At 35.1% G+C, this 24149-nt stretch overlaps 1 protein-coding gene and 1 pseudogene across 2 annotated transcripts in view; one reads left to right on the forward strand and one right to left on the reverse strand.

Annotated features, from left to right (window-relative positions):
* LOC144842612 (dynein axonemal heavy chain 2-like) overlaps positions 1-24149 on the reverse strand; it is a 182439-nt gene that overhangs the window by 29089 nt on the left and 129201 nt on the right. For both annotated transcript variants that reach the window (XM_078699067.1, XM_078699066.1), the window contains exons 51-57: positions 24023-24139; positions 19340-19481; positions 18276-18562; positions 17853-18017; positions 11687-11961; positions 9764-9981; positions 18-300 (exon numbers count right to left, since the gene is read on the reverse strand). In XM_078699067.1, coding sequence (XP_078555193.1) covers positions 18-300; positions 9764-9981; positions 11687-11961; positions 17853-18017; positions 18276-18562; positions 19340-19481; positions 24023-24139 — 1487 coding nt within the window. The remainder of the gene's footprint in view (positions 1-17; positions 301-9763; positions 9982-11686; positions 11962-17852; positions 18018-18275; positions 18563-19339; positions 19482-24022; positions 24140-24149) is intronic.
* On the forward strand, positions 2786-3873 carry LOC144842426 (uncharacterized; annotated as a pseudogene).

The following is a 24149-nucleotide window of genomic DNA, read 5'->3' on the forward strand; positions in this document are numbered from 1 at the left end:
TTATATTACATAAACACCTGAGAATCTCATCTTCAAGTTCAACCAATTTTTTTTTTCCAGCTGCAATATTCATCACCAATGTATCTTTCTGTTCTTCTAATTCTGGCCTTTCTTTACGAACAACAATTCCAAGCAACTGGGCCTCAAGACCTTGTTCCTTAACAGCAAAGTTAACAATGGTGGTCTTGGTAGAAATTTCTGGTGTGTAGTGAGGGTTGCTAAGTTTAGTTGTTATATAAAATTTAAACTCAGGGTTATAATCCAATTCTTTGTCACCAACTCGGATTGTCATGCGATTACCTATAAATAAAAATAACACAAACCTTTTGTTTCATTTAATGATTTTACATAATAATTTATGTGTTAAATATTGATAAAAAATTATTATCAATATTATTAAAACTAATACCGTATATCATCTTGTATAATCCCACCCCCTAGAACATGAAATTGGGGTGGGATGGGATTGTTAATATATCGGGGAAATCCCTGGTTCAGGAAAAAAATGATTGATAAGCATTTCTTGTACAACTCATCTGAACTGGCTAGTCAAGAGGCCGTAACATCCAAAACAAGTGTCAATACTGGGACTATACCTGTTTGTGAAATCAGTCATAAAGTAGGAGGTTGGATTAGACTCGAAGTGGGACTATACCCGCGGATATACAGTATATGTGCAGGGCCGGTTGCAGGACTATTTTAAGGTGGTTGCCCAAGAGTCCAGGGCCGTAGACACAGTATTTGCCCCTGTGGCGAAGCAAATTTTGCTAAATGACACCCCTAGATGGTCGGAAATGGTACTCTCACACGTAAAATTCATGATAAATGGCACCTCTAGTTCGCCGGAAATGACACTCTATATCGCAATACCGTAGTAGCCAGCCTGCCTATATTTTCCGCTGGTAAAACACATGCAACTAACAATAGGATAACATTTTTTGCGTTCAATGCGAACGTCAGAGGTACTTCCAGTAAGGTAATAAATTATAGCAATTATAATCAATTAATACAAATTAATTATTGTTATCAATGAATAATGAAAAAAAATTTAGACAAAAAATATGAAGCTGCTGCTATAAATATATTGAGCAAAACGTATTATTTTAAAATAAATACTAAATAAGTCAGTAAAACCACAATTTCCAAATTCATTTTCATTTATCCACTATAAACTGTACAACAGTGTTGCTTAAACCAAACTTCAGAAAAAAAAATATGATCGAAATTTGCAGAATGAAGCAATTAGGAACGTCTGTAATTACTATGGAAATTCGGCCCAATATTACGGATATATATATAATATACAATAACATATAAAAATACAAAGGCAGCACAAGTCTAATATGTCAGAAATTCATTCTGAGCATGTTCAGAAACATATCTACAATAAAAAAAACATGCTGACCGCCGGTAAATTGTGCTGGTTGGGTATTACACTGCAGTCTCTCAATTTACATACTGTATAAGCTTATTTTCTTCAACCCGGACCTCTATAGCGTTAATGGTTATTACATTTTAATTTAGTGGCAGAAAAAACATTTAGTATGAAATTAAGGATCTTTTCTGATCTCTATAATGGGCTCTGTAATGAAAATGGGTAAAACATTTGGTCCCAATAGGCTGGCCCATACAGGAAAAATTTCACACATTTCTATAAAATTCAGTATTATTGCATTAAATTAAAATCTATCTTCCCACGAAAGTTAATATTACAAATTAATTTAATCTCACACGTCGTACGTACCACCCCGTATGATACAACGAACATGTAATGTATGTAAAGATTGTATAGCATAGTACAGAGTACTGTAAGGCGACGCCCTTCGTGTTTACCCACAGTACGCGATGAATCTACAGTATCAGTAGTAGGCATGCGTGTACTGAAATTGCTAGTTACAAGTTCTTTGACCCAATTCCAATGCCCAGGCATCGATCGTACCATCGTACAGTACTGTATGTATTCTCACTGCGCATGTACCGGAAAAGTACTTGTAGTACTGTATTTTGCGTACATACTTTCGCGAATTGCAATCACTTGTGAAATTTTCTGGTTTTACAGTATGTCGGAAAAACGTAGTAGCGTAGTTTTAGAGACTAAAGAAAGTTGTAAAAAGAAAAAATATAAAACTAGATTTTCTAATGAATGGAAAAATACGTTTCCGTTTGTTAGTGCGAGTAATCACCAAGAGTGAATACAAGTTTTTTTGCACTATTTGTAACATGAATTCGTCATGCTCACAGGGAGGAATCAACGATGTTGCTGTACACTCCAGTAAGTTGTTTTTTTAATTTGTATTTTTGTTAATGAATTAATACAACTAAGTACAGATTTGATTTGTACTGTGAATGGTTTTTTATTTAAGTGTATACGACAATATAAAGTTAGTAAATCAAGTTTAATTTATAATCACCAAACAAGTTCTTTTCTTTTTGTTTGTATTACTGTATCTCTCAACTCAAAGCAAAACGTAACTGCAAAATCAATCAGAAAAGGCACTTTATTTATTACGATAGTTTTCAAAAAGCAATCAGCCATTAGTTCACTTTTATTAATGCAATAAATAATACTTAGCCCTTACAAACATAATTATTATTAAAGTTAGTAAAATATAAGGTTTAAATATATCATCATCAATTAAGTTCCTTTTTTGTGTTATCTTACTAAAGGAACTCAGAAGCACAATTTGAATGAAAAATCGATCAGAAATACTTCAATGCGACGGTTTTAAAACAACGACCAATTGATCAGCCAACTGTTCACCCTTCTATTCAGGCTGAGGTAAAGATGGCATTGATGATAGTTCATCATAATACTTTCTTCAATATTTCTGATCACCTAACAAAAATTATCAATCATGAGTTTCGTGGCAGCGCTGCAGCCGAGCAGTTTGCGTGCGGACGAACAAAAACGTCCGCAATTGTTAATTGCATTGGTGTTGAGCTAAGAACACAGCTTGTTACTGAAATGAAAAAGCAACCATTCAGTATAATGATTGATGGTAGCAACGACACATTGCAAAAATGTACCCGATAACCGTACGTATCTTCGATCCTGAATTTGGCAGAGTAATGACCAAGTTCCTGGATATCAATCTGATAGAAGTGCTACAGCTGCAACAATCTTCGAGCACGTAGACGCTCTGTTTCAGAGAGAGGGACTTAATTGGAGTTCGGTCACCGGACTTGGTGTTGACAACACCAATACTAATATCGGAGAACACAATTCAATTAAAAGTCGTGTGTTGGAAAAAGAACCAACTATTGTCATTGCGGGATGCCCATGTCATATGGTACACAATGCAGCAGGCAAAGCATCAAGTGCCTTCGCCGTTGCAACCAAATTTGACGTCGAGGATCATTGCCTTGATCTGTTTTACTGGTTTGACAAGTCAACCAAAAGAAAAGGAGCTCTAAAAGAATATTTTGAATTTTGTGACATGGAGTATGCTGAGGTAATGAAGTATATTTCTGTTAGGTGGCTTTCTTTGGAGCATTGCTTAAACAGAGAACTTAAGAAGTTTGATGGTCTTAAGTCATACTTTTTATCAGAAAGCGAACGTGATGGCAGATTTCAGCGATTAAAATCTGCATTCAGTGAGCCGATCAGTGAGGTTTGCCTTTTGTTTTTTCAGTCTACAATAGCTATGTTTACTAAGTTTAATCGGTTTCTTCAAAGAGAAGACCCGCTTATATATCTCCTGCATGAGCAGATGGAAAATTTTATGAATAAGCTGGCAGTTAAATTTGTAAAGCCCGAGGAGGTTATGAAGCACAGGGAAGAGTTTGGAACTTTGAAATCTTGGACACTTCACTTGAAAATCAGAAGCCAGACGAAAGTCTCTCTATCGGCCTTGTGACAAAAGCAATACTAAGACGGCTTTTGGCGGATGGAGACATCGATGTCAGACAAGTTGACGCTTTTTATGATGGCGTGAGAAGCTTTAATAGTACAGCATTCCAATACTGCGCTAAGTGGCTTCCACTTGATGACCCATTAATGAAAAATTGTGTTTTCATTGACTTCCTTCAAAGAATGGATCAAAGCATGGATAACGTTGAACATGTTTTAACATCACTTGAGCACATTCATAAAGATCTGATTAACGACCCGCGTACCATGGATGAACTGGAAGAAGAATTTCTTGCATATCAGGCTATGTCTACCGCAGATATTCCGGCTGGTATATATACCGGAATCATGTAAAACCATAATCTACGCTGTACTCTCTGCTAAACTCGACTATGGAAACGCACTCTTGTTTGGACTACCGGATTCACAACTATCTCTTCTTCAGCGTGCTCAGAACACTGCTGCCAGAATCATCACTCGTACTAGAAAACATGAACACATCACCAGTACTTCGGAACTTGCATTGGCTGCCCGTTCAATTCCGTATTAAATTCAAACTGCTTCTCATTACATACAAAGCTCTAAATGGACTTGTACCTCAGTATGTTGCTGATCTTCTTGTTCTTTACACTTCGTCTCGTTCACTGCGTTCATCTAATAAACTTCTCCTTCATGTTCCTAAATGGAAACTTCAGACATATGGCCATCGTGCATTTTCCTGTGCAGCACCCATTTTGTGGAATAAACTGCCAATCGACATAAAGACATCTGAAAACATCAACACTTTTAAAACACGACTAAAAACCCATTTTTACACAGAGGCATTTCCTGCTAAACTTTGTCAAGCGCCTTTGAACATTATTATGGATACTGGCGCTATATAAATCTGATTGATTGATTGATTGATTCCAAGGTAATGGAAAGACCAGACGAAGAAAGTGGAGATACCCATTGAATGGATGTTGTATGGGGGTATATTAAAGGGAAACTCCCAATTTTGAGTAAAGTTGCGTTATCGGTATTAACAATTACTCATAGCAACGCTGGTGAGGAAAGTTTTTTTTCGCTAATCAGAAAAAATAAAACCGATTTCCGGTCTACACTAGACCTTGAAAGACAGCTGAGTTCAATCGTTCGAATTAAAATGAATATGCCCTCCAGTCTTGTGCCCTGCCATAGCTTCAAACCATCTGAAGACCTCCTGCAAAAATGTAAAAGGTCCTGTATGGAGTACAACCGAGCACACAGCAGCGCAAACACAGACGCATAGATGTTTCAAAATCAAATTATACACACAAAAATTGTGATGTTTCTTGAATAGAGAAAAATAAGATCGTTTCTTTTATTTTATTAATTGTTATTTCGATTGTAACTAGTAACGGTGACGTGGTTAAATGATACTGAAGGCCTATTATTACAGATAAATAAATAATACATTATAACTGAAATACTGTACTGTCACCGATGTAATAATATAACAATAAAAATAATACTAATTACGATACACGTGCGTACATGCATATACAATTCGTCAACTTCAATATCTCCCTCTGATTTGCAAAGAGCTGTCTTAAGATTCGTGTTGGTAGTACAGTATACTTTTATTCTTGAACGTTGGTGGCGACAGACTTCACAGTGTTAACGTTGGTGGCGGTATACCCTCCTGATTTTTAATTCATTTAGGTTGGAACGTCTGCATTTGGCTACATAACGCCCTGTATTAGAAATATATCGGGTAACTAAAACTGTGGGTTTAAGCCATGGGAAAGCCTGTCTGTTGTGCACCCTCGATCCTTAAGGAACCCATATGGATTTGCCAAAATGAACCAAGGGTAACTTTTGGATTCTCTATGAATCATGCCCTTTATTGGAGATACATGGATACGTGGATGAAACTGTTTGTCTTATATGGATTCACCCATATGGGAAAAAGCTACGATTCTTAAGGAACTCGTATCGATTTGTCCAAATTAACCTTTTGGGTACTCTTGGCGTATAAATGGGTCTTGCATCGGATATATATCGATCGAACTGTGAGTCCCTTGCAAATTGGTCCATGTGGGAAAAGTACTCAATGAATCTTTAAGTTGGTCTGCAGCCCAAATTTCAGTTGAGACATATTAACACTGTATTATGTTGTCCAATAACTTCTGACCATTCTGCCATTGCTTATAAAATTTTTCTAAAAGACATTGTACTGTATAGTAGTAGTAATAGTATCCCCCTTCTACACCTCTTTGAATTAAACTCCACTCCGATTGGCTCTTATGTACAGGATTTCAAAGCAATAGTCACACTTGTATTTTTCAAACAGTATAATAATAAAAACATCTATTATAAACAATTTGCGCTTAGAAATCTCTATGCCATGTCGTTATTTAGATGAGAAGAACATGTCAAAGGTTAAAATTACAGAAAAAATGGCTGTTTCACTCACTTTTTGAAAAAATGTTGCATTATGGCAAGTATAAACATATATATTGTGAACAATTTTACACCACTACAAATATTATTAATTTATGTTATTATAATATAGAATAACATTATTAAATTATGTCAAAGGTCAATAACCACACTTCCTGTCATTTTCAAGCAATATCATCTGTTAAACTGAATATAAATGTATATATTGGGAACAATTTGCTCCTAATTTTAATGCTCTTAATTTTGAACAATTTGACAACAAAATTATCTCACTACGTCCAGTATTTCCAGAGATATAGCATGTTTTATGAAAATAGCGGCCATTTTGTTTATGCTAATTATGCAAATTGCTCAATGCTGACAGCCGTCCAGTAAAAAAATTCTTCATTCTGATGGTATCGAGAATCAAAATCCATCAAAAAAAAAACTATAGAAAACATTGCAAGGTTATGGAAAAAATAGGCATTTGGCTGCTGGACAATATTGTTTTGTTAGAGTCCACTCACGACACCGCACCAAACACATTGGTTTGCCATCACATTTCTATGGGACATCAATGTAAACATGCTTATTGCAGATGAAGCAATTGTATAAATATTTGCCAATTCCCTCTCAGAAAATGATTACTTATTATACATAGATGAGGTTAGTATATTTATATCAAAGTTTGATTTATAAAATGTAATAAATTATGTGAGATTTATGTATGTTTATTGAAAAGAAAAACTCTAGGCTAGACTAGGAGTGAAAAACCCTATTATCTAGCCTTTGTATTTTAATTGAATACAAAATGCTAAAAGTGAGTCATGTTCTTTGTATAGTTATGTGGTTTTAGAATGTTATTTCAATAAAATATTCGGTATCGTTGGTAAGCTTATTTGTAACCTCCACTGTGAGCTTTGAAAAACAGATGAATTTAGCAAAAATGTCTGGTGGTGAAGTGTACTTCCTTAGTGCAGGCATGGATCCCCCCCACCCTTATTTTTTCGATGGAAAAATATTATTATCGGCCTAGGCTTAGTCCTGCCTGGGCCTGGCCTACTAAACGGGGTTTTACCTTAGAGTTATTGCCAAGAGTTCATTCCATTGTTATTTACTTGCACGATTTAATTCCTTGTAGGCCTACGTTAATATTTATTATTTCAAACATTCCAACCATCAAATGTGTAAATAATATGTGATTAAAATATCTATAATATAATAGCACTAAGTCAAAATTTGTTCCTCTATCTCCTCCTAAACCGCAAGCCCGATACTAGCGCTGTTTGAACTGGTGCACCTTTTAATTCCTCTCTATCAATTAGTCTATATTAGAACGGCAAATTTGTATGAACAACAGTTTTTTTAGGCCAATTTCTTTGCAACTGGCAAATGCTTTCGTAAAATTGAGATTGAGCACCAAATGCAGTGATAACACTAGGCTAAGTTATGTTTCTTATACGAATTAATATTCTAAAGCTGCTATGTAGGCAATAGTTAAAGCCCCATTCCCTACGTTTTTTAGATCTAATTTAAGATCACAAACTATATTTAATGTAAAAATAATACTATATGGTCCTATTGCGATAACTTTTTTCGTCTTTAAACGGTTAAAAATGTGAAAAATAAGTCGATTCTAATAATTATAGCGGCCCGCTATAAATCCCAAAATGCATTGCGCGCGGATTGATATTTTTGTTTTTCACCTGTAATTCGCCCACTTTTCGATCGATCGTGAGGCCAAAACAAATGGAAGACTCCTAACTTTTCAGCGAAAATACCGGGTTTTGCCCAATTTGTATCAACGGAGTCTGGCAAAAATAGAAAGACAATTAATGCAGCAACTATACAACGTCAGGCTAGGTATATAGCTAGCGTATGATGTTCGTACGTTACCGATGTTTACCAGCTAGGCCTACAAAACTAAGCCTAGCTAGGCTAGGCCTAAGACCGTCCACGAGAGGTCGATCGCCGCGAGCTACTTAGGTAGTGCATTGTTTCTCACTTTTTATCATGATTTACCATAAAACGTACATTTAAGACAAGGAATGACATGGTTTAATGTTTTTAAAGTGATATATATGTATTATTTTCCAAAAAACGTCCAAAATTGCAGGGAAGGGGTCTTTAATTGAATGCGGGATGGTTTGGCCCAGGGACGATTCTGCCCACTTTAGGCCGATATAATGTCTGACTAAGAGAAGCTTCTCATTTCATTAGCTCCTGATAGGGTTTTATGATATGAAATATTGTACATTATGCTAACATTATGTTTTGCATTATGTTTTATGTACAGTAATTTATTTTCAAGGGGTGTAGGCCTACAACGAGGTACAAACAAGGAGGATGAAGTTGTAATCATATTTACTTCTTTCTAATTAGGCCTACACCACCAACTACTACCAACACAAATCAAGACATTCCACTGAACAACAGGAGACTGCAAGAATATTCAACCAGATTCAACTAAGTCATTGTTCTCCAGTCGGAATTGATATTAACATACTTTGGAAGTTTTTACAAAACATGACAATTTACCAGACGACTATGAAATGCAGGATTATGTCCAATACCAAAATTGAGGACGGAAACAAAATTGAAATAATAGTATTAATCACTAAAATAATAAATGTCTATTATATTAATATATTTACACAAACAAAACAAGAGAAAAGATACAGATGAATATTACAAATTATTATGATTCTGAGTTTTTTTTTGTGACTGCATGTTTTTTAAACATTCATTTTGAAGTGAGCACTACTATTATTTGCGATTGGACAGGTACCTGCTAGTTGTCTATCAAGAGAAATATTGATTATAAATGTTAAAAAACGATATTTTCTCTATATCAGGCATTTATTATTCAAATCTTTTAGAGAAAATGTACCATAAAGTCGAAGGTTCATTTCTTTCATTTTCAAACGAATTTTGTGAATATTCCTGTGAGAGTTTGACTACAAAAACCACTGGTGGTATGATGTCATTATAAGCTAATCAAAGCTGAGCTTTCCCGTGATTGGCAGAGCTCATGGTTGATTGATTTTGGATTCTGTTTTTTTTTTATTTCTGGAGACGCAAATACCCACAGCCGGAATATTTTATCTCGCACATGGTTCTCTCCTAGACTGATCCATTTCAGAACATCTGTCATTTACGAAATTCGCTTCGCCACAGCCCCCACCCTGGGGTGCCTGTGGTGAATGGACTTAGTATCTGCTCTGGGCCCCCTATTTCAAAATGCTGGATCTTCCCTGAAGTGAGTGCCTGGCGGTGAAAGTCAGTCTTCTAAAAACTTTTTATACAAACTTTTATAATTATGATGCACCGCCAAATGTCTGTTCACATAATTATTCCATTAACACCAAAGCTGTTTTCGTTTTTTAAAGATGGAAGGGACAATCCTACTTGCCTACAAGCATGCATATGCAGTATTTCTGCCAAGCTTTATTATTTTGTAGCAGACTAGCTACGTAAGTATACAAAAATGGAAACATATGGTGAACTCACCAGTCTTGACAACAGCCTTATTTAGAATTGGAGACAATGATGGATCAAGTTCTTCCTGGACATTTTGTAGAAGAACTGGAAAGCCATACTGAATTGCATTTTCTAAAGTACGAAGATAATCATGCTGTTGAAGATCAATGAGTTTCAGTTGTCGTGTACCCTCCATATTCTTGATCCACTTAATGGCCTGACCTTGAGGATCTACCATCAATGGCCATCTAGTTAAAAAAAAAAGATTTATACTGGTTTCTTTTTAAATGTCAAATTTGATTCCCTATTGACTACATAAATTTAAGTTTCAATATTAACCACCATTTAAGCTGTTTTTTAGTTTTATTCCAAAATTGTTTATATCTACCAAGCTATCTTCTTTGTTTTCTACCATTACTCTCGCCACCCTCTATTCACCAGCCTGTGTCTCTTTTGTTTTATTTCTTTTATTCCTTTTTAATTTAGCCACTCAGGCAGCGCTTGCCTGATACAGTATATCTATCAATGCACCTTCACTTGCTAACTTTTCTGGTTGTTTTACTTTATGGTTTTTATTTAGCTTTTCTCCATTGAGATCCAGCCACTGTACCCACAGCATTGTAATTTTTGCCAGAAAAGTTAGCAGAGCTTTCGGGCAACACTAGCCCTTATATATACACACATCAGGCATAGAACATTACTGTAATTCTAAACCGCCCGGTGATATACTGAAATTTAATTAATTTGTTTGAAACGATAAAGATAAGGAAATCTGTGAGATTGAGAAAAAGTCTCCCCAGCCGAGACTCGAACTCGGAACCTTCTACTTGATATGCAGATGTCCTAACCATTAGACCACTGGAGCTTTCATGGTATTGTTCAAACTCGATTGGATAGCGACCTCTTTAACACTCTCGACATGGTACAGCACTAGTCCCTCAATTGTACGCATGCACACAAGAGATCTATATAATATATATTATGAGATCATGTTCCGAATATGAGCACTGTTTCTATAATTTGACAGTATGATTCATATATAATTTGCACAGTGCTACGCAACATGAAATTTTAGCAACCTAACACCTTAATAAAACCAATTTCCATTGGCTAGATTAAAAAAAATCCCTTAGGTTGTTAAAAATTATGGTAGCTGATTTCGAACAGATAGGTACCAAACATGACGTGATTCGGGTTAGCGCTTTGTTTACAAAAGCGTTGTAAAGAAAGTTGATTTTTCAGTAAACAAAAATACAATTTCCTAATAGATTTTCAATAGAAACGACATAAATAATTGCAAAATACACATACTTGTGATATTTTTTTATGAACAAGATTTTGATATGTTAAAGATAAGTGTTTATAGTATTGTATTTGAAATTTTAATATGGATAGGTTAGGCCGTTTTTCACATTCTGAACTTCAAGGCTAAATATCTCAAAAGTTTAGGTTGCGACTCTGCGCCGCTTTTGTGATGCCAGGCCTCATATATATATATATATATAACTCGTGGTAAATTTAAAGCAGATCATGTAAACGAAAGTGCTCGATACAAGATGTAGAGTCAAATAGAAATAAATGATAAAGACGCTTGTAAATTACCAATTGAACATTTTATTGCACTACAACAGGCTGTTTCATGAGTATGAACTCAATCTTCAGGTGCTTGGCTCTATTCAAAACGAATACAAAAACTATAATATAATGAGTAAACAAGTTTTTGATATACATTTCACTCACTACAGTTTTTGGGAGTTCCACCATTCAAAAGGTGAAGGGTCTCAAATAAATATAAATGTGTAGCTCCTAATGAGAGAAAACGAACATTTGTTGATTCTCATGTTGAGAGTGGATACAAACTAATTTGAATGTGAATTTGTTGTGAATACCAAAGTGACTCAAACTCTGTTGTATATGTTTAGATATTTAGATAGTAATAAAACATTATATTACCTGTTCCCTCTGGTGACAATGACACCATTTTCAGTTGAGAATGAATCAGACGGTAATCCTTGGATATTCCAGTCCCTAACTGCAGTTGGTTTGGATAGGAATGTTGAAAATGTAAAATTGGGACTGCAGGGTACCGAAAGCTTCCGGACTTCCTTTAACCATACCTCCTTGACAAGGAAGTCACGATACTCGGATAAGAACGGCCCCATATACGAGAGAAAACCGGCAGCTACTAGACAGTCACCAACTAGGTAAACCATGTTTTCTTCAAGTTCCTAATACAAAACAACAACCAAAATAATTATACATTGAAATTCAAATTAGCAGTTTCGAGATTAAAAAACAATAATACTATAATGAAAGATTTATTTACTACTACTACTTATGTAAAAGTAAAATTTTGGAAAATTGTAAAGTCGACCTCCATCCCCAACCAAAAACATTAAAGGACAACTTTTATATATTTATATTTTGACAACGTATTAAGGATGTACGTATGATTTCAGAACAATTTGTGAGATTTACAATTTCGCGGTACGAGCTCGCCGTACAGCCATCGCAGTAAAGCTGTGACGTCATATGTGCATAGCAAAATCTACCTCACTGTTGTTAACATACAAGAAATAGGTACCGGTCATTTCAATTGCTAATTTGACCTGCATGTAGGCTTAAATTTGAAAAAAAAAAGAAGAAACACTTCAATATCCAGATAGGCAAAAGAAAAAAGGCAAAAAATTCAACATTTCTATTTTTTATGATTTATTTAAAAAGTGTGGTTTTGTGAAAATCCTATTTTCACATGTTGGTACTTTGCTGGAAAGATTAAGTTTGGGTTAAACCTTGTAAATAAATAAAGGAAAATAATAATAAAAATAATAACAATAAAAATAATGATTTCGATCCAATTCGGCCCTAAACCGTCTCGGCCAAAGTCAAGTCGGCCCCAAGTCAAGTCGGCCCCAAGTCAAGTCGGCCTCAAGTCAACTCGGCCTCAAGTCAACTCGGCCTCACGTCAACCCGGCCAAAAAATAATCGGTCAACTCGGCCCCATTAAAGTATGGAACGCAAAAAGTGCAAAGGAAGGGGATTGATATTTCTTCACATTTTTTTACCTATGAATAATTCTGACTTTTAATGAATATTAATATTTAGACAATGATACATTTAGCAACAAAAATAAGAATGATAAGCAATCATACTATTACTAATGATTACAATGAACATTTGGATAATAAATAGGAACACATTGTAGGCCCAATAATGATGATGCACGTACGTCGGCGCGTATGTTCGTCCGTGCGTCAAAATTCAATGTCCGATATGCGAGGACATGCATTATTAGGTGTAGTAAGATTGTTTGGTTGAATCATTGAGGTATAAAATATTAATGTTAACTCCATGGTTGAATCACGCGTAGATTTTTTTCAGTGTATGCATATCCATTTGATTAGGCGACAACATCTGAAACCAATTTGTAGCTGCGCCTCCCTGCGGCTTTGGTAGCTATTTCGATATCTAGAACTGCTACGTGTTTTCGCTGACCGGGGGATTCCCCTTTTTTTAAAACGCAAATCATGGACAAAAACGAGGCACGCCAAAACGATGTACGATCATTTTTTCTATGGCCAAATGGTGGAACGTAGGCCAACGTCTTTGATTTACTAAAATGCGGTACCTGCACGTGTTTTTGTAACACGCGGGTACTTCTATTCATATCGGTAATGAGATCATTTTTTTTATATGAGTATTTTTCTTATTTCTTCATTTTTTTAAAGCGTGGATAGTAATAATCTTAATAATATTAAGCACTTTTTGCGTTCCATACTTTAATGGGGCCGAGTTGACCGATTAGTTTTTGGCCGAGTTGACGTGAGGCCGAGTTGACTTGAGGCCGAGTTGAATTGAGGCCGAGTTGACTTGGGGCCGACTTTACGTGGGGCCGACTTGACTTTGGCCGAGACGGTTTGGGGCCGACTTGACCTGCACCCACCCAATATATTATTATAATAATAACAATAAAAATAATAAAAATGTTGATATACAATTTGCGGTACAGCACGTGTATTAGTTCTGAAAAGAACTGTTGAGTTTCTCGACGTTTCGATCAATATGCTTTGATCGTCCTCAGGAGTGAGAATGCAGAAAGTCCAGGAAACTAATAAGAAGAATATAATAATAGAATATAAGTGGAAAGGGTGGGACTGGTGTGAGAGTCAGAAACAATGGCAAGTTTACACAGTGGGAGGGATTGAAACTAGCTATAGCAGAGCATTGTTTCTCATGAACAATAGTGAATGGAAACTTTGCTATAAAAGAGCATTGAAAAGCAAGGTGAGAAAAATAAAATAATAATATAAAAAGAGGAATTTTTCAAGGAGACTCACTATCACCGTTCTGTTTGTCTTAATCATGCTGCGACTAACCTTTGTATTACAGAAGGTGAGAGCTGGTTATAAATTTGAAAAGGGCATGAAACATGTTAACCATCTCTTGTTCATGGATGATCTGAAATTTTATGGATCTAACAACGACCATCTATTTTTAAAGATATTAGAATGTCGTTTGGACTTGAAAAGTGTGCGGTCCAGAAATGAAAAGCGGTTGGCTGTAGTGGATTGGATCAACCTATAAGAGAGGTTGGAGAAGACGGGTACAAATACCTTGGTATATTGCAGCTGGATAAGATTCTTAATGCCAAGATGAAAGACAAGATCACAGAGTATATAAATAGAGTTAAAAAACTATGTAAATTTAAACTAAATGGGGGAAATATGATAAGTAGCATCAACACATGGGATGTTAGTGTGTTATGCTACAGAGCAGGGATAATTGATTGGTCGGTGGAAAGCTGGGCAACATGGACAGAAGAACTAGAAAAATTATGGCAATGAACGGAAGTATGCATACCAGAAGTAATGATGATCAGCATTGAAGACAGTGTAAAGAAGGAGAGTAAGTCACTGCATGGCTACCTTAAAATACATCAGAGTGGATGCTGCAATCTGCTTTGAGGGAGAAGGTGTTAGATGGAAAAGAGAATCTTACAGATTATCAGAAAAGATGGCAAGAGGAGAAAACCAAGGGTTGGAAAGAGAAAGCACTACATGAAGAGTTTGTGCTGTATCAGGAAAGATTCTTGGAGATGGCTTAGGAATGGTTTTTTGAAGGAGACAGAAGGTTTGATACTAGCTGCTCAAACGAATGCGATAAAATACAGATAGATAAGACATATTATCAGTGGATGCTCACTCAGAGAGAGTATAGAAATCGTCATGACAAGGTAGCATGACAAAAGCCATTAGAAGTCAAAGAGAATAAAAACATTCAAATTACATGGGACATGACAGTTTACACTGATAAGAAATTAAAACACAATCGACCTGATATTACTATTCTAAAGAAATGTAGGCCCACACACGAGTGGACATTGGTTGACATAGCTGTGCCAGCGGACCAAAATATCATAAACGGAGAGAAAGAAAAGGAAGAAAAATACCTTTTGAAATAAAGAAAAATCACAAAGCGAACATTATAGTGATTCCAATCGTAATTGGCACTCTTGGAACAATTTTAAAAAATGCAAAAACATGGCATGAAAAATTAAATGTACCCGACATCTTAGTGGCCGGAAGACAGGATGGCATGACCTACCCTGACAAACAACAAAAATGCTTTGATTTCAAGAGGACTGTGTCATTTTATTTAGCCTGGACAATGCAACCTAGAATTGCACACAAGGAAATCGATGCAAGCAATTTGATATATATTTGGGATATATATATATTTGTGGATATAACTCAAAGTAAGGTCTTTAAAACCTATAAATGGTAAATACCTGCTGTTATAAAAAAACAACTAGCCTATCTTAGGCCTACCGTTTAATCTGAATCAAATGTACCTTTCATTTCATATTCGCGGAATGGTACAAATAATTTAATTCGGTGAAATATGAAATTCCATTTTCACTTGGCTGTCGTCTTGTAAAAATAGACATTTTTTCTTTCACTTCATGAAATTATTTGTACTGTACTATTTGCACTCCTAAACATTCATTATTTGTACGTACTGGAAGCTCAAGTCGTACATTTTAACTCTGGTTATGACAGAATGTTAATGATTTCCATTATATATTACTCATAGGCTGCTTTGAGTTATAGTTAAATATCTATTAATATAAATTGTTATAAAAATTTCCCGATTTGTTAGTGTTTTTGACATTAGAAATGTGGTAAATCTTAAATTGGGACAATTGGCAGTTATGGATGGTGAATCAAAGCAGAACCATATGCAGTATAATTAATTATTACTAAATTAATTAATTTTAGGCAATAATAATGATTTATTTGGCTAAATCTATATTTAAAGAAACTTTTAAACTAGGTCAATGTTGTTGTGTTAAATTGCTTTTCAACTTTTGTGTGTCAATTTGATTCAGTTTAGTTAATGTTGACAAGTTTTTAAGTATCTTTGTTTAATTTTATGCCTTAGTGTTGTGTATTACACCCAACACATTATATTCTTTATTCATTCTGAGAAACACATGTTATTTTTTGCATTTATTTTGTTACATTTTAAGTTAATATTTGGACGCAACTTTATCATCAAAGTGTGCCACTGTGAAGTTTCCAATAAATTATTATTACTTCGCTCGCATACCATTTAGTACGTGCCCATGGATGGTACATGTAAAATCTCAACCAAATTTGGAAAAGGCACATAAATAAATATTTACACATTACATTATAGAACCTAATCCAAAATTATTATATATATATATATTATTTATTTATAATGTAAACAGAGCAAATCATTTTCAATCGCTGCTACAATTTGGTACGGAAAGTATGAACCCATTGAGAAAAAGGTTACGCATGATTTACTGAAATTTGTCCTTAATAATAGGAATACGAATAAAACTTTATGTCCTATAAAAACCTACATCTTTCGTAAATTTATACACGCTTTTGCCCAGATGTCTATCCCACCTCTGCAGTCACAGATTTTTAAAAAATGGATTGAATTTCTGTTATGAGTGTACTGGCTTTTGTTTGGCACTGATTTATTGCCACTGAGTGAGTGGCCAAGCGGTTAAGACAGTGAAACCGTAATTACGTAGCCATAACATCGGCAAGGGTTCGAGGCTCACTTGCTCAATGGTTCTGGTGGTAGAACGAGTCTTCTCGGATAAGGACTATAAACCGTAGGTCCAGTGTACACATAGCTCATGTGCACTTTAAAGAACCTAGTACATCTTTCGAGACGAGTAGGGGGTTACCCCGGTGTACTAGTCCACACAAAACACAGCCACTGTCACACACAGCCACTGTGCAATTGGGACTTCACCGTTTTTAGAGGTGTTTACCACCTGTTGGTCCCGATCCTTCACTAACAGTGTTAGTGAGAAGTTGAATAAATAAAATAAATAAATATTATGCCTGAGGGAATCGACACTTGGAAGATAGATTGGAATGTTCAATTCATCGCCAAGCAATACATTTGTATACATATATTTTAATACAGTTGGTTTGTCTTCAACATTATGATGCTGTACTCGAGCTGTTTAACTGGTTTTCAGCTATTAAAAACATTTATTGTAAAAGGAGATAGGTAAATGCAAAGCATCCTCGAATTATTGTGTGCAGGTATTTTTCAAGATCGACATCCATAGACAGTGTATAGCACGTTCGGAAAACATTCCTATTTGGGGCAAAGCGTTGAACCTAAATTCGTTTTAAATTGTCAACAACTAATTATGTAACTAAACCTAATTAGTGTTATTTCATTAGGTGTTAAAAATCAGTACCGACAGTATGTACCAACTTTATATACCATCGAGTAAATTTATATATAGATTATGAAAGTATAATATACTTATAGTGACTATACATACTGATTGAAAAGACACTTTTCTACAATTTTTTCGTTCTATTTTATGTGGATGATATTTTCGTTTTGCTTCTATCATGCACCCACTTTTGGTGTGATAGAATAAAAAAATTAAAATGGAAGAACCTCAACTTTTCAGCAAGAATATCAGGTCTTTTATTAATGGACTCTGCCAAAAAAAGTAAGAAATATGTGTGTACATTAATGTCAAAGCAAGAACTGTCTTTTTATCAACATTAAAAATTGCAGGGAAAGTGTAGTAATTACAGATCATGTGTACCTCAACATTCATTTCCCAACGTTCCCTCTCACCAGCTAAGCCAGAGACAAGCTTTCCAGCTCTATCTAATTTAATCTCCATCTGTTCAGCTTTGATTCTCAGTTCTTCTTTTTCTTTAAGTCGCTCATCATACTGCTTTTTTAGGTTTTCCATTCTATCTGTTACCTATAAACACAAATGAAAGTGTGATTTGAAACTGAGAAATTGTAATCCTTATAAGGTTTTTTTACGCATAAAAATTTCACTGAATTTTAACGAACATTAACAACAAGAGCAATCAGAGATTACATACTTCCGCCAAGGGCTGACCCCCCAAATTAAATATGATTAAGCCACGTTTTTACAAATATAGTAGACAAAAATATAACAAGGTAATAACAATATTTCAGCTATAGATCAGCAACAATTGTCCAAATACTGTACCTCTTTAAGCTTAGCTTTTGCCTCAGCAAGAATTGCTTGTTTCTCTTGCAACTGCGATGTAGCATTGTTTAGTCGTTGTCTCTTAGGTTCCACTACACGGTAAATACGACCATACACTTCCATAGCACGTACCCACATGCACAAGGATTTGGCAGCATTTGACACGCGTCCAATGATCTCGGGTTGGAAGTCTGGCTGGGAACAGTATTTGCCAATCTTATTCAATACACGGTCAGACATGTTCTCTTTATCAAATTCAACAAGCTCTTTTATGAAATTTTGATTACCTGTATGAAAAATTGTTTCTAAATTACATTCCTAGTTTTCACACATCAAATTACAATACAGAATACTAAAATATTATAGTATCAGTATCAAATTGATTAACCAATAATAAATATAATACAGATTCTGATAATGAGGCATACAGTACAACAAATGTCTTACAAAGATCACTATAGAAAAGTCAGACAATTATGATCTTTGCAACTGCATTATTATTGATATAAAAAAATGTCATTGTCAATGATCTCCAAAATTTCACAATATCTTTAAAATAATTTTAATTAATCCTAATAAGCTTTTCAGCGCGATCACTCATCTGTGACGTAATTTATACGCCATTTTGTGAAATCACATTATCGATCATATCTCTATTACTCGTCATCACATTTCAATCAAATTTACTATACCTGTACATGTTTTTTTTGTAGATATATTAAGGAATAAACATTAATTTATTAGTGAATGTATTGAAAAAAAACGAAATTTCGGGTAAACAAGGCTGTGTAGGCAGGGATCTGAATAAAAAATTGAGGAAAATCGGAAAACCCCGCAAATTTCGGGGAACTTAGGACCTCTGGTTTCAGGTTTTGAATTGTATTTCTTATCGCAGGAATTATATTCATCTGTGATTCTTTTTTATTTGCTGATATTTTCATATATGAATAAAGCATTTCTTTACAATACAAAAAGCCAAGAAAACTCATTCGTTGTCAAGAGTCACGTTCCAACAGCATGCAATGAATTTAGCAATAATGATACTGTACAAGCAATAAACATACCAAGTTGTCTTTTTGCTTCAGCCCATGTAGGATCACATCCTTTAAGTATCATGACTGCTTCCATGACCTTCTCTACCAGACCAGGTGGCTTGGCATACGATTTAATTTCTCCAACATCCTTCTTGTTTAAAGATTCCAGAGCCTAGAAATTAATGCATGCAACAATAAAACTAATAGTCCACAGGAAAGAAACGTTTTTTGTAATGTATTCTTTGGACCCTAACACACAACTTTCAAAGTTAGAACATTTTTGGCCATGGGAAAGTAGCCTAATTTGGAGAATTAAAAATGCAAATATAACCACCCCATATCTTGGAAACTGCTAGTAACAGAGAATTAATTATTGTGTGAAAATATTCTGAATATACATTGTATGAAAGTGCAAAAATATAAAAACTAACATTTAACATAAATTATGATGTTTTCTCTTCCTGTTAATCAATCATAGGTAATGAAAAGAGCATATTCATCATTTCATCAGTTGACATAAGGTCAAAGGTCAACATGTAATCACATTATTTGATCAGTAAATTAGTTAATTGTATTTCTTATATTTTTTTCTAGTGCACATTATTTAAAATGATAATACTGTTACATAAATAATAAAATTAATAATACTAGAGGGTGAGCTCGCTTCGCTCGCTCCCGGCCCTCTAGGAAGTGTAGACGATGGTTCTCGGAATGATAATGTTCTCCTTGTACGTTTTCTGTCGGTAACCATTATTGAAAATGCTTGACATTCGTAAAACTAAACTACCCTTATAGGGCGAAGGTGGGGAGGCGGAGTTCATTTGAGGGAGGTGCTTATTCGAGGGATATGTTAAATTTTTTAGTTTTAATAATATGGTAACATTTATAATCAAATGAAATCCTCTAATAGATATGAAATGCTCCCTTGTGTATAAAAGAGAGAAAATAGTTGAAACCAGGTTGTTGCAAGGTGAACTCATCGTGAACCTGGAAATTACTTTGACCGCGAAGAATTAAAATTGAGTTGAAAATCTACTGTTGAAATCATAAATTTTGTTAAAAAACTCTTTATAATATCTTCCTAAGATAGAAATATGGAACAATATCGTAATAGTGAAAACTAATGTTATCAAATTTACATTTCACGGTACATCTGAGATAGATCAGGTAGGAATCCAAGGCAGAGATTTGTGTGTCAGAATTAACCATAATTTATATATAGATGACTGTTAAAATGTTATGCTGACTTTCAACGCAATAAGGCAATAAGGTCTACAATTCATTGGATTATTTCGATCTGTCAATCTGATATAGTAGGATCTGTTTGTGACGCAAATAATCATATGTGAATGGATATAGAATTTTTTTACATGATAATTGTGAGAATTTAAGGCTCTAACTAGGTTAGGCCAGGGCAAAGAAAGCAAGCGTGGTTTTGAATACCATCACACCGGACCCTACCATCACGGACAGCGTCAAATGAAACTGCACTCACTGGGCCTACAATTATTGGAAATTGAGCCTAAGGATTACCGGAAATTTATCAATTTATAACTGGTGAGTTTATCTACAGAACAATATACTAGCAGTTTTGGATTCCTCTATTAATGTGAGATTTTACAGGAAAAATTGTTGGTAGCTTTTTCCTTTTTGCGCCAAACCATAATAATAGAGTTGCGGCATCACAATAGAGTTACGACATCACAATAGAGTTACGTAATAGCCACAACGTTCGTACGTTGCTTTGTTTACAAACACTGGAGATGACAGTCAACGGAATTTTGACAGCTATTTGCATCTACTTGACGATCTTACGTTACACAATAAACGTAACGAATGGAATTACGAATGATATCCCAGGTCCTACCTTTGCTATATTGTTCAACAATGATAAGAAATGTGCGATATCCTATACTGAAGGTTCAGCTTTCCTTGCTATGGCACCATCAAAATTCCACCGACATAGGAACATTTCGAATCACATCATTTTCAGAACATTCATCATCTGCATGCTACGATGTGGAGATGTTGAAGTTAATCCTGGACCAACTGGAAAGTCACAAACTCGCACACCAAAATGCCCATGTCAAGGATGTGGAAGAGGTGTCATCTCACTAAGTAAAGCAGTAGATTGTCATGGCTGTGGAAAGTGGACACATATCAAATGTACACATGGATTCATATCGGACGAGAAATACAAACGGCTTGTAGATGGTCAACAATCGTTCTCGTATATCTGCGGCGAATGTTCTGTTGCAGCATTGCCTTTTGCAGCGGAAGATGTTCCAGACGACACTCCATCAGATGATGTTGTAAATGATGGTAGCGCAGATTCCAACGATGATATTAGCTTGTTTTCGAAATGGAGGACTTTCAAAAAGAAAGGTCTACATTTCATCCATGCAAATGTCAGATCTCTACCACGAAAATTTCCGAAATACGAAAAATAATACTTCAAACAAACGTTGCTGTGTTTTCTATAAGTGAATCCTGGCTGGACAGTTCTGTTCCACACGACGAGATCAAAGTTGATAACTACATATTACTAAGAAAGGACAGAGCTAGAGATGGTGGCGGAGTGTGTGTTTACGTGCGGAGTGATCTGGCATTCAACGAAAAACAAGATTTGCAAAATGAACTATTTGACAATAAAGTTATCTTGTATCTTGTAATAGTACACTATGGTAACTGTGTACTGTAGTTAACATTATAGCAACCGTTTTTTTTTTCTAGGCCACCCACCGATACGTACTCAACTGTATCAATACCTATTTATATTAATCCAAAGGCAAATTACTGAAAAAATGACAATGCTGTGGGTATCAGTGGCTGAATCTCAATGGAGATACAAAAAAAAAAAAAAAAAAAGCGAAAAGCTAAATCAAAACGATAAAGTAAAACAGCCAGAAAAGTTAGCAGAGCTTTCGGGCAACACTAGCCCTTCATCAATGCAAGTGAAGGAATTTGAATAACGTCATAGCTATTTATAATGATATATTTAATTTCCTCAACAAATTGATGTAAATAAATATTGAGCTATAATAGGCATTGAATTTTGCGCTTTTTTCAGGGCTTCCCCTAGATGTACGTTCACATTGAACTTGAACGTACAAACAATTAATTGACATGGACTCAAGAAATTGAGGAGAAATGGACATTTAATCACGGGGATTGGGCGGCACGGGGTGGTGGTGATGGAACCGCAGTAAGGTTGATTGTATTTATACAGTATAAGAACCACACTAAATAAATACAGTAAGACATTCGGTGATCGGAAACGCTATAGCTCTTATTTAGTAACGAATTAAACTGTAGTCTACCTCTTATTAAGCTAGAGATTATCAGACAGTTTGCTAAATATTTAGGGCTAATCATCGGTTGCAGACGGTTAAAATTCATGGAAACATTTGTATGAACAAAACTGTATCAAATTTTTGTCATGAGTACTGATTTGTTGGGCTGTGATTTATGACGCCTAAGGGATCTATCTAGACTTATTTTTTCTAATAAATGTACGTACCTATCAGATACACTTGTCTTGTGTCGTATAACAAATAAGTACTGTAATAGTTACTGAAGTTAACTATTACAAAATCGTCAATGAAAACACAAATATGTTTATGTTTATTCACTTATTTATGATAACACATACTATAAAGTTTCGTTTGTCTGTAAAATGATGTAATCAAGGTGTTTACAGGAGTAATTAAAAACCTAATTGTAATTTGGAGAAAAGAAACTACGAAGCATGTTTATGTTATGTTGTGTGCCGTTATGTTTTCACCATTGACAGCAATTGGAGTGGAGCTGTATCATTGAGGTTGGCGTTTGCCTTCCAATCCCAAGGTCCGCGGTTCATATATGGTTATAACTCACACTCTTTCAGTTGCACTGCCTAAGCTTCAAATGAGACTTAGTTTAACTGCATGATGCCTATTATATACTCTACGATAATCATTTGATTTCATAGCTTTTTATTTGATGTTGTATGTGTAGGCTTAATGAAGTTTATTTTGTAGCAGCGGATAAAACGTTGTCTTGTGATGGTGTGTGGACAAATCATCGTGAGTTCAAGTCTCAGTAGATGACTTTTGTTTATTTATCGCCATTTGTTGCCACGTGAAAATTACACAGTCAATATCATTGTACTCGAGAATTTGCTGGATTTTATATGTTTAATGACAGGGACACGATAATTACGCGATATTTACGATCCTCGCAGCGGTAGTCATGTGATAATAATAATAATAATAATAACTGGTACTTGATATAGCGCATTATGCTGAAAGCCTCAATGCGCTTTACAAAGACAGAAAATTTTGAAAAATTACAAATTAAAAAGGTGGGTTTTGAGGAGAGATTTGAAGACACTGGTGGAAGTAGCCTGACGGATTTCAATAGGCAACGCATTCCATAGAGAAACGGATGCCGAAGAAAATGAACGATTTCCATAAACTTAGTGGAGGGATGAAATATATGGGCAAGAAGAGACTCAGATCTAGATCTCAGAGACCGCTTAGGAACATAAGGTTGAATAAGTTCAGAAATGAACTTAGATGAAGAATTATGAAGAGCTTTGAAAACAAAGAGCAGGATTTTGAATGTAATTCTTTGTGTGATGCAGTTTCAACCAATCACGTATTTACATAGGCTATGTAATATTAAATAATAGAGACTGATTCTTTTAAAATGTTATGTAGTCCTAAATTTTACCTTGACAGCTTCTTGTAAAGCAGGCAATGCTTCAGCCAAATCTTGCTGAGCTGCATCTGCCATAGACTGACATCGAACCTCCTCCTCTGCAATCTTTTCACTTCTTGCTTGTACAGACTGAATAAAA

Source organism: Antedon bifida, chromosome 5, assembly GCF_963402885.1.
Source record: "Antedon bifida chromosome 5, ecAntBifi1.1, whole genome shotgun sequence".
NCBI classification, from domain to species: Eukaryota; Metazoa; Echinodermata; class Crinoidea; order Comatulida; family Antedonidae; genus Antedon; species Antedon bifida.